The 11,817-nt window shown below is 39.2% G+C and overlaps 1 protein-coding gene across 1 annotated transcript in view; it reads right to left on the bottom strand.

The window, feature by feature from the left end:
* Positions 1–537: 537 nt before the first annotated feature.
* The window catches only part of rgs9b (regulator of G protein signaling 9b), a 14,008-nt gene continuing 2,728 nt past the window's right edge, over positions 538–11,817 (bottom strand). The window contains 15 exon segments of the mRNA XM_010772365.1: positions 538–2,405; positions 3,144–3,541; positions 4,620–4,737; positions 5,263–5,345; positions 5,430–5,568; positions 6,064–6,151; positions 6,287–6,402; positions 6,475–6,678; positions 7,378–7,451; positions 8,877–8,958; positions 9,044–9,120; positions 9,196–9,254; positions 9,329–9,380; positions 10,381–10,487; positions 10,592–10,642. Of these exon segments, the coding sequence (XP_010770667.1) occupies positions 2,243–2,405; positions 3,144–3,541; positions 4,620–4,737; positions 5,263–5,345; positions 5,430–5,568; positions 6,064–6,151; positions 6,287–6,402; positions 6,475–6,678; positions 7,378–7,451; positions 8,877–8,958; positions 9,044–9,120; positions 9,196–9,254; positions 9,329–9,380; positions 10,381–10,487; positions 10,592–10,642 (1,811 nt within the window). The 3' untranslated portion in view covers positions 538–2,242.

Genomic DNA, 11,817 nt, shown 5'->3' with positions numbered 1-11,817 from the left:
CAGCACTACCTTTTGGATATTGGAGCAGTACTGTCCTGCTCATACTTACCAAAATATTGACCTTGGTTAGGTTTATGTGGAAATTAGATGTCAGGGGATCAGATTCCAGATTTCCCTCAAATTTGTTTCTGCCTCTGGTTAAAAATATTTCACTTTTTCTAAATGATAAGTAAGAAAACCTTTATGAAAACATGTTGATGCATTTAAAACACTGATTGTCTCGGATTTAATATTTTAGGTTTCAGTGAAGTAATGCACCTGTATTTTGTATTCCCTGCCAGCAGCTTGTATTACGTAATGTAACTGTTGCCTTATTCCATAGCTGTTGTTATTTTGCCACCTTGTGGCCATCCACCCTCATTTAAATAGTCCCTCTATGTAATCTGTTAGGTGTGACTTAGCTGTGACTTAGCTTTACTTAGCTCAGAAGATTTAAGAACCTGAAAACAAAATAAAATCAAAATTATTCTTCCATATACAGTAGATATGCTGGAAAATGTTACTTTTTTATTGTGGCGGCATCTAATGAAGAAGGTGAGCCTTTTTTGTTAAGACTTTTATTTAGGCACTTCACACAAGCTGTGGAATGTACAAATCAAATACCACAAATTAAAAAGGTACTTTTCACATTCTTGCATCTGTAAACATTGTAAAGATAATACATTCTGACAGTAAATTCACATTGTACTGTATCCCCCTCAAAGGAGATATGTGAGAAAAATACCAAAACCTCGCTCAGAGTAGTGCACAGCATACAACAGCTACTAAACATTAGTGAAGCTAAATACAAAACTCTTACCCGGCCCCCATTACAGTAACAAAAAAGCAACATGCAGACGGTCTGTTCATGTGCTCTCATTTTAACCTGAACTGGATCTATTTATTTTCACATAATGTGTGTAAGAGGTAAGTAAAATGTGGACGAAGCATCTAAATCTATTGAGCAGCACAAAAACACTTCTCTACTTCAAAGATCATTATTCAATTGTTAGCAGGCATGTGCATAGGCAGAATCAAATGTGTCTGCCTACAAGATGTAAACATCGTATTTTATGTATTATATAACATTTATTCATGGTTCTTGGCAATCACAAAAATAATATTTCTTCTCATTTATATTTTGTATCTTTAGGCCTAAATATCTGTGTACATGCATGTGTACATGCAAGGATAAGGCTGCTGTCGGGCTACTGTTTGTTAATAAATACAGAATGAGGTTTGAATGTGAAAGCTAAAGCTCAAGAGTCCATAACTTGTGGATGTGTGTACACCCTGTTGTCCTCTAGTCGAGCTGCACCTCACAATACTAAGGGTCTAACCTTTAAATCTGGCCAAGCCGGTGCTCACATCAGAAAGGGTTGGTGTCAATAAGGCTATATTTAAAGAAATACTCCACCAAAAACACATGTTGAGTAACCAACACGTATCTGTCTGTTGGCTTGTAAGATGCTATTTCCAAACAACAAATGTGCCAAAATATGGTTGATCACAACTTCCTCTGCCATGCGATAGGACACCAATAACCTGTATAATTGAGGAGTAATATAAATATTTAGATGGACACCTGAAGAGCGCAGACGCCTCTCGGCCATGATATATCGCAATGTTAGCGAAAGCGAAAAATAACTTCTGAATCTGTCCCTTGATTTGGATCCGCTCCAAATTGTAATGGGTTTTCTTTGCTACATGCTACACTTCCACCGAGTTTCATGAATATCGGGCCAGTTGTTTTCTGTAATCATGCTGACAAACAGGCAAACAAACCAAACCAAACTGAAATCTATAAGCTCCTTGGCAAAAGATGTCAGCCTTTTATGATGGGTAGTCAAGCTTATCTTAAAGGGAAAGGGTTGCACTGGAGGAAAAACTTAAATGTTAAACAACTGAAAACACTGTATTTACTCATAAATTGGGGATATATGAATATGGTGATTGTTCTAAAAGTGCGGGCATTGGAGTAAAGGACTATTCTGAGGCAAACATTACACTGGGTCCTTTCAGGCCTACAGGCAGTATGTGTTTAACGCTAGAAACAAACACTAGGTTGCCTTTAAGGAGTTAAATCTTGGACACAGTCTAAACAGCAATCTCTAGTTTTCAGGATTGGCCGTTTGTTTACACAGGGATTTAACCACTTCATGTCCTGTTTGAGATCTGTTATCTCTGTCAGAGCATGGGCGAAATCTGCCTGCTCAAAATAATTAAAATAACCCTTTTTTTATTCCTGTGTAAATGAAGCCGACTAGCCCGTCCCGTTCTGTGTCGTGAGGCTCTCCCAGGGGCAGATGATCTCTTTGGCTCCCACTCCCCCCCGAAAGGCCGCCCGGCTCTCCTCTTCCTCATCCTCTGACTCTATGGGGTAGATACGGCACTCTGGGGGAATATCCACTTTAATCTGGAAAAAACTGTGCAGGGTGCAGAAAGGACTTTGTAAGACACGTCTGATATCCATTTTCAGTTAAAATACACTGCAGGCAGAAAGTATTAGATGCACTCCAGTACATTACATTTAATATGTTAAAATGAGTATGACGTTGAAGTGCAAACATTTAGCTTTAATTTGAGGGTGTGTACATTCACATTAGATAAACTGTGTAGAATTTGTACACCTTCTACTACCTAATTTTAAGAAAAGCAATGGACAATTTAACTATAAGTGGAAAGTAGATTCCACTAATAGTTACTTGTACTTTAAACTACTTTTCAGAGGCAAACTTTGCACTACATTTGCCTGGGAGCGTTATTTACTTTGCAGATCTAATAAGTGATGTTATATTATTAAAGGTTAGCTACACTGCAATATAAGGTCATTACATTCAGCTCCATCTTTACCAAGTGATGAACACATTAATGCAACATTCTTTTGATCCGTAAAAGTAAAATACATTCATCTAAAATGGGTCATTCTGTATAATTTGATGCAAACCGTTTTAAACTGTAAATTTACTTGAAATAACCCTTTAATTCAGAACATTTTATTTTAACAGTGTGGTATTACCGTAGTAAAATATGTAATATAGCCTACTCATGGCACTACTGAAGTTAAAATATAAGATAAATCCTCACCTTCTAATAGTGTTGTAGAGTTAATCAAATATCTAAGTGCACAGTATTATAGGTGCAACTTTTTTTCTCACACTCACTTTCCAATCCGTCGGGGTGGGGCCTGGCTGGGTTGGTCCGGGCTGATGGGCTGGATGCGGCTACTTGTCCCGGCTGCTGAGTGACATTTGGGCGACAGGCTGGCGAACATGGTGGCGGGGGTGCAGCCGCCCTTCAGCAGGCGACGCAGGGACAGAGCCATGCGAGACTTGGAAACATTTCCACCCACCGGGGCTTGAGCCGCAGGGTTCCCGTCACCCTCTGCTTCCTCCACCCGCCGCTCAGACACCGAGGTGCTGTCCAGGGCCACGCTGATGGGGGACGGACAGGCCGGGGTGTGGGCCAGGAAGGTGAGGGAGGGTGAGGCGGTGGCAGTGGGGTAGTCAGTGAAGCCGGAGTAGACAGCGAGGTGGGGGACGGGAGTGGTGAAGCGGCACAGCTGTGAGGTCAAAGGGCAACAGACACAAGTCAGACAGAAAATAAATGGCATTTTGGGAAACTTACAGCGAGTGTTATACTTACTTAAACATCATGATGTTCAGAATAGGAAAAAACCAATAGGACAGAGAAATTATATGAAACAGTTTATGAACACAAACAGATAAACAAGGGGTGGTTTGTGAATGTTTTATTAGCTCATGACTGATGACAGGGAAAACAGATTGTAAGTACAGAAGTGAGTGATATAATACATGAGTGGGGATGAATAATACGACATATGAGAAAACAACAGGACAGACAACAGTTACAGCTGGTATGGCTAGAAATGCAACAGATGGAAAGACATCTCAAAATAGCTGTTAAATGGAATTATGTCAGTAAATTCTCAACAGGATTTGAGTGTTTAAAGGATCAGTCGCCCCAAATCTAACCTCTTATAGCGGTTATATGTACGACAGGACATGAGGGGTGGGGTATTAAGGAGGTAGATTTGTATTCATCATTTTGAGAATCATCCTTAAATGTTGAAAATAAAGTTGAAATATTGAGAATAAATCCAACCACTAGCATAAGAGCATATAGTGGTGGTAGCCTAACTTTATTTTTGACATTTTTCTCAAAATGAAAAATGTAAACAAATCTTTCTCCTCTTATTTTTATTTCACGATGTGGGTAGTGAAATACCATTATAGTTAGGTGGGACATTTTGGTACCCTTTATAAAAAGCTTTATTAAAGTTTACTATTTGTGCTAACACTACTCTATTCTGCATATTTAAAACTGTCTTTAAAGAAAATCAACTTAATGATGTACTTTCTTGAAGAAAATGTCTTTCTGCAGCACTAACACAACAGCAACATCTGTCTGCTGTTTGTTTTGAGCAGGTAATGAAAAGAGTATCTTTCATCAAATACTACACATTAAGAGCGGTGGAGTAAACTAAGACAGTAGTATTCAGAACCTGGAGTGTTTATTTTAATGATACTTCTTTATAATTTAATAAAATCATTGATTGCTCATTTTTTAGGAGGACGAGGGGGCGCCTCCTTGCCCTGCTCGCTGAGTTTGCTCATGACCTGTGTGATGTCAATGTTGGCGGCCATCTTGGCCCTTTGCTCCTGCTCCATCTGCCGCAGGATGATGGGGCTGAGACTCGGCCGTCGCTTCTTAGAATTTTGCTCCAACTGGGCACCACTGGGAGGGGAAGTACAGAGATGGATGTGGTTTCAGAAAGCTACAGTGACACTTATACCAGGCTGAGAGATGAGAGACACTTCTAAGTCATCATTTGCATTAATGAATCACTGCCTTCTTCTCCCTTTGTGTTCCTAACCAGGCTGGTTCAAGGATTAATTTGGTTTTGTTGTCACTATAGCTACAGTGTAGTTTTGGCAATGGAAATCTTAAGTCCTGGGCTCCTCCAACATAAATATATATAAGCCGTAATACAATACAAATATATTGCTAGAGAACAGAAATAAAACCGTGCAAGTAAATGTTGCAAGTGACCAATTTGCCAGTAAATGCATAAATAAGTATATAACTATATACATGTAAAATATACATGTATGTGTAAAATCGCAAAACATAGGATAAGCTGAAAATAGAATGTCAAATTAAATAGTGTACAGTGGAATAAACGGTCGAGATAATCACATCAAAAGAATAATGCCTTAAAGATCTTATCCCAAATAAACTGCTTTAAGAACGGTCACTTACCTGAAACGGTGTTCATCAGGACAGATGGCCTTCTTCACCGTATCCTTAAACACCGGAGATTTTTGGTACCGGCCGTATGAGTCCTGGGAAATACAAACAAATTCATCATGAATCATCATTGACTACTTCAACGAACGATCGTGCCAACTACTGATGTGTTTCCTGACCTTCTTCATGAGCATGTAGATGTGGGTTTGGGCGGGGTCCAGGACGTATCTGTGTGGGTGTTTCAGACCTTTCACCGTGACTTCCATGGTCTTGCCGTCAATGTTGATCCACCGCGGTGCACCTCGTGCCAGGAATGTTCTGGGATCAGGAAAGTGGGAGAAACAGATACAAACCAAGCATCAGTGGACTGTAACCCAGTACATTTACTCAAGATCTGCATGTGAAATACACCTTTGAGGTACTTGTACTAATTCAATTCCAAAGAAATGTTAAGAAAAAGAAATGAGATATTCAGTAGATGATATAAAACTGAGAAATGTTGAAAATCCTCACAACCGCAAAATCGATGGATGAGAATGAAATCATGAATAAGAGAGATAGATAAGATAAGATAGGACTTTGACCCGAAGGGAATTGTTGTGCCAGAGTTACAACGATACAATAAACACAGCAGCATAATAATACACTAACAGTGCAGTAAAAAGAGCTAATTAAACAACTACAAAAAACATAGATGGTCAAATAATTAATATAAAAAACTTTAAAAAATAGATGATCAGTCGCCTCTTGTGCCTGCTTTATCAACGACTATCAAAACTCATATTCTACACAGAGAATTATGTAAGACATTACTTGTAGATATGCTCTGCTTTCTCTTTAATCGACGCAGCTTTGCCCCACTTTAGATCTTCGCAAGCTTCCCAGAATGCCAAGTTCTCACCTAAGGTGGTGCAGAAACGAAAACAATAAAAATGAAAACTATATTAGTCCCTTGGAATTGTTTCAATATTAACATTGTGTGACCAAAAATGGATCTACAGTGCAGGGATATGGCAATAATAAATATAAAACGTACCGCTGAATTCTTTTTTCAGGAAGAGTCTGAAGTCATCTCGTCCTCGGGTGTCTGACAGCAGCTCTGCGAAGCTGAACGTCCATCGCTCCACACGCATCTTAGTTGGTATTTCCACACTGTTACAATCACAAATAAAATCAACGTAAACTAACAAGTTATTCCAAATGTATGGTCCTCAGATGACTCACCAGGACATGTTCAAGGTCCAGAACGTGACATCATCGGTGATCCAGGGGTTGCTGGGAAGACAATTGGAGAGGAAAGGGTCGTGGTTGTTGTAGGTGGCACAGTATTTCACCAATCTGCAAGAACAGAGGGAAATTTAGTGTTTTAATGCATCATGAACAGTAAATTAGAGCTATTGTTGGTGAAAAATGTTGTGGATCACACCACTAAATGTTGGCCAAATATGTGTGTAAGGCACAAGAGTGGGATGTGATTATTACATTTATTCTGGTTTGTTTTGTGTTTGTATCTTTTAGTTTAAATGTATTTATTTTATGTTTGGTGAGCTTATCTCTCTGTACAGGACTTTGGTCTGAAGGTTTTAAAGTGCTATATAAAAAAAGTTGGATTAGATTGGATTGGATGTGGCTCGTTTATGAGGTAAATTAGTGACCAGAGAAAGTGGAAAATGTATAANATAATAAAATAAAATAATTCAATGAGAAGTAGAACAAAAGTAAACAGGCATATACATAAGGGACAAAAAAACTGAGGTACACCAACATGGGGGTGTGTGTGTGTGTGTGTGTGTGTGTGTGTGTGTGTGTGTGTGTGTGTGTGTGTGTGTGTGTGTGTGTGTGTGTGTGTGTGTGTGTGTGTGTGTGTGTGTGTGTTCATAACCAGTGCTCAAAACAAGTCTGAATCACAAAGAAAAGTCCTGCAGAAGAAAAGAGAAGAAAAGAAGAGGGGAAGGGTTAGTTTGAGTTAGATAAGATTAGTAAGATTAGTTAAATGATGGCAACAGCAGACATGGAAAGGAAAGAGGAGAGCAGCATTCTTTACTGCACCTGGATCCATGCATCAAAGCCTCTTACTGAATATAAGCTGATTGGCAGGAGTTATGTTCATGCAGGTCACAGAGAGACTCACCTGTTACCTCATCTGAGTTTGGATCTATTTGTCGATCCAGCCCATAGTCCATTCCACTCACTGTCCCCGGCTACACAGAAACAAATTAACAACAAATAAATGATATCACAATGTGTGTTAAACAAGGGCTCATTATTATAACAGATGGCTGTTTTATAAATGCTAATCACAGGATGCTAATGTGTCACACTTCCCCTGGCTGTCTGAGACAACAAGAGGCCAGTCACGTGTAAAATGTGATTTATGAAATTACTGTTGCACATGCATAACTTAAAGTAATCGGTTGGTTTCCAGCTGAGGCTTTAAATATATATGACTTGTAATCAAATGTAACAGCAGGATGCCTCTGTGTACAGTATGTGAATGTCAAGTAGGAAAAAAAGTGTAACATACATCCTGATTTCTATGCAATTGAAACACCATTTAAGCTGTGTTGTTCCCCAAAATAAATGTATAATAAGTGCTCTTATCTAATAACGCATCTCAAGAAAAAGTGTTAACATCTAATACTTCCGTGTCTGTATCTGTAGAAAGCTCTGCTAGGCTAAATACGTTACCTAGCTCTGCTAGGCTAAATACCTAAATAAGTTAGGTATTGGGCTAACTTAATTAAACACCAAATTAATGACAAAATAATTGCTACTTTGCCTGTCAGCAACCTCTCATATGATAATTTAAGGAGCCAATTGGATCTTTGTTCGGGTTAATTTGGCATTTAGTTAACAAAAGATTCGTGATTTAGTTTCAATGAAAACTGGAGTCCTTGCATTTGCTCCAAGTGTTCTTTAACATTCTGCGAAATACAGGCAAAGAGACTATAAAGTTAATTTCTTTTAAATAAGTGCTGTGTTGGTGAAATTAAATATGCCAATGATAAGTTAACCGACATCATGACTCGCCACTACTCATGCTTCAATTTTGTTGTTTAAGTGCTTATTAAGTACAGTGCAAACAAACGAATTCTCATGGCCTTTTTATTATATGTCGCGTAAAATTACTTTGACAAAATACAGATGCATTCAGGAATATGCAACATATAAGCACAATTTCACTTAAATTATAAACGCCTTGGCCTCAGGATTACGTAATACAGCCAAACCATGTCAGCTGATGTTATAGTGGGATATTAAATTACTAAAAGCTCACTGACTCATGGGTAGAAGATAAGCCTCCTAGCCTAGTCAGTAATCATGAAACAGGGCAGATCTCAGACTCAGCGTGCCCCAAGCACAAGGTGCAAAACGCTGCGACACATTCCCATTACGCAGTGGGAAAAATTCATCAGCGGTGCCCTTTTCCTCTGACTGGACAAGTAATGATAATGAGGCATCATGGGTAGAGATAATGAGATATCCTAGGAAGTATAGAGGTCGAGGACAATTTGTTTCTAGACGTCTCAGTGTGTGTGTATTTGTGTGTGTGTGTGTGTGTGTGTGTGTGTGTGTGTGTGTGTGTGTGTGTGTGTGTGTGTGTGTGTGTGTGTGTGTGTTCTCACTGGAGGTCTGTGAACCACCCAGTAGGCTCTCTCCTGGCAGTCGAACACCACTCGGTCCGGTTTCTTCCTCTCCTTCGCAGCCCTTTTAAATCAAACACGAACGTTGAGCATCTTGATACTTTGTTTCTGAAAACTGAGTGACGTCTTTGAGTTTCTCACACACCTACCTGTACTGTTCTTTAGCTTGCATCACTATAAAATCCCATTTATGATTCATCCACTTGTGAAGACGGTTATAGTGTTCCTGATGGGGATATGAAATAACACATGAGAAAATGCCAGTGGGAAGAATAAATGACTAATTTACTGTCGTTCTCACCTGCTCGTGCATCTCCAGGATTCCTTTCTTACGTATGTTTCTTTTCGCCAGGTAGATTGCTTCAATGATTAAAAAGGAATGTGTAAGAGTTGGTAACAGGAGGTGAGATAAAATGTGTTTCTGTTTCACTCACCGTAATCTGTGTCCTCAACAGGCAACTGCTGTGTGGGCCAGAAGTACGGGGTCTGGAACGGACAAATGCCAGATATATTATTGTGATTTGTTTGTTATACAGACTAGAACCAACAGGAGGGGTTTAATTGTAAGTGCTTAGGAAACCAAAAGCAGACAAATGTGAGGTTTTAAATCGTAAAATTGAATATAGCAAACCCTTTTTTTGCTTCTGCCTCTTCTATCCTCTAATGGTAAACTCTTTAATTTGCCGAGCAGCAATTTCCACATTTTGTGAACTAAACTTTTACCAAAAATTGTAAGTAAAGTTTGAGAATTACCTCTGTTCTCAATTAAGCTTAATTGTTCTGTCTTTAATATCAATAAAGATAAGATATATTGTATCTAAAATATCAGTTTTGGCCTGATAGTCGGACAGGACCTCACTTTAGGCTCTTGGACATTGTGATATGGACTTTTGAGATTATTTTTTAATAGACTACAACTATTATCAAACAAAAATATTCAACAGATTAATCAATAATGGAAATAAAAATGTACTGTGGTCAAACATAGACTTACTGACTTGTAGCATCAAATTAGTTATAGAGCACATTTAAAGCCAACAAATATTCACTAATGTGTGTTTTCATCAGCATTCAGCTTTGATTGACTAGATGAAATCCTAGTACTTTAACCAAATAAAAACTGCCCATTGGTTTGTATTTGAATGTATGAAAATAACATCATAACTGTATATATTATAGCATCAAAACAATAGTACCAAAATAAGTATTTTAAACTAGATTTAGAATGGATGTGCACAGCTTGACTTTTAGTTAAAAACGTTCGCTGTGGAGTTTTAAAAAAAATTGTGGAATTCACTTATTTTCTCATAAGACACCAACTGCTGTGAATCCACTTGTGAATGCACGACATAAACAAAAACAGGCACCCACTTGTAAAAACATGTCAGTATTAGCAGTAGTTAAAAACTCTACAGTGCTGCTTTAAAATCAGAGACAAAGTGGCTGCACAATATAGCTTTGTTGGTTCGGAGGCTTATGTGTTTACCTGGAAGCGATAGAGGGACGCATCCGGTTTGATCACTAAGCGTTTGTGGTCTTGTAGAGGGTAGATGTATCCCAATGCTACCAGCATAGAGCCGAAGCTCCTGGCCTCTGACAACAGACAGAGAGACCAGCAGGAATTTAACATAAAAAACACACTTTTAGCTGGTACTCCATATACCTCATATGAATACAATCGATTGTGTCACATCTACCTTGAGTGTCTACTTGGAATCTGTCAACTAACCACGCAATGATGTCTTCACCTGGGAAAGAAAGGCAAATTATAAGGCAGAAAATATTCACCGGAAGCTCTGAGAGCAAACATCAAGGCATAAGTGTTTGTGTGTGTGGAGAGGTAGGTGGGCTTCTAAATGCCAGACCTCTGACACAACAACACCGACTTTATCTGTATATAGCCTGTCAGCCTCAGCTCTGTGGAGGAGGGAGCACAGCAAGAAACAACAAGGAGATGAGAGACAAGGAAAGAGGAGAGACCGGAAATAAAATGAGTAAAGGAGAAAAAGAGGGGGGGAGAATTAAGGAAAGCAATGAGGATAGGAAAAGAGGAGAGGGAATAAAAGGACAAGAAATAAAATGAAAGGAAAGGAAATTAAATAGAGAGAAGGGAATGAAAGGAACGGAATAGAGATAATAGGAAGGGAAAGATAGGTTAGGGAAGAGGAGGGGAGTAAAAGAGAAAAGGAGAGGAAGGTGAGAGAGATGGGAGAACATGTGAGGATATAAAAGGACATGAAATTAGAAAAGAGAAGAAAAAAGGGAAAGAGAGCAAAGAAAGGAAGAGGAGAGAAGGAGAAACAGGAAATAAATGGGACGAGATAAGAGCTCTCCTCTTATCTNGTCCCATTTATTTCCTGTTTCTCCTTCTTTCTCCTTTTTTCACTACCCTCTCGGTAGTGAAAAAAGGACAGGAGAGGAAATGGGACATAAAAATAGCAAAGGAGGAGAATGGATAAAAATATAAGAGGAGAGACAGAAAAGTCAAGTCAAAAATGTAATGTAATGTAAAAAGAGGAGAAGCGGTTTTTCATGTTTTCATTCCTTCAGCTGCTGCCTGGACTCAAAGCAAATGACGTAAAAGTCGAGGTTTCCTCTCTCCTCCTCCTCCTCCTCCTCCTCCTCACTCTCTGTTTTTCTCTTGTTCCCATCTCTGTTACTTGCTCTTTTTCCTCTCTTCCGCTCAATCACCATCCTCCTCCTTCACCTCCTACTTTTCCTTCTCCCTCACTCGGGGGTTGTCATGGAGATTAAATCTGTAGCTCTTGAGTGTTGAGCCCGAAGCTCCGGTATCCTCCAGTGAGACTATGCAGGCACAATCAGCCGGCTGCTGAATAATACCAAGTATGTGCTGCTGCGTATGGGCAATCATCCTGAAGTGTGTGTGTGTGTGTGTGTGTGTGTGTGTGTGTGTGTGTGTGAG

The sequence above is a fragment of the Notothenia coriiceps genome, unplaced genomic scaffold (genome assembly GCF_000735185.1).
Source record: "Notothenia coriiceps isolate Sejong01 unplaced genomic scaffold, NC01 NC01_scaffold00011181, whole genome shotgun sequence".
NCBI lineage: Eukaryota > Metazoa > Chordata > Actinopteri > Perciformes > Nototheniidae > Notothenia > Notothenia coriiceps.
This window is presented reverse-complemented; position numbering and strand designations above follow the sequence as displayed.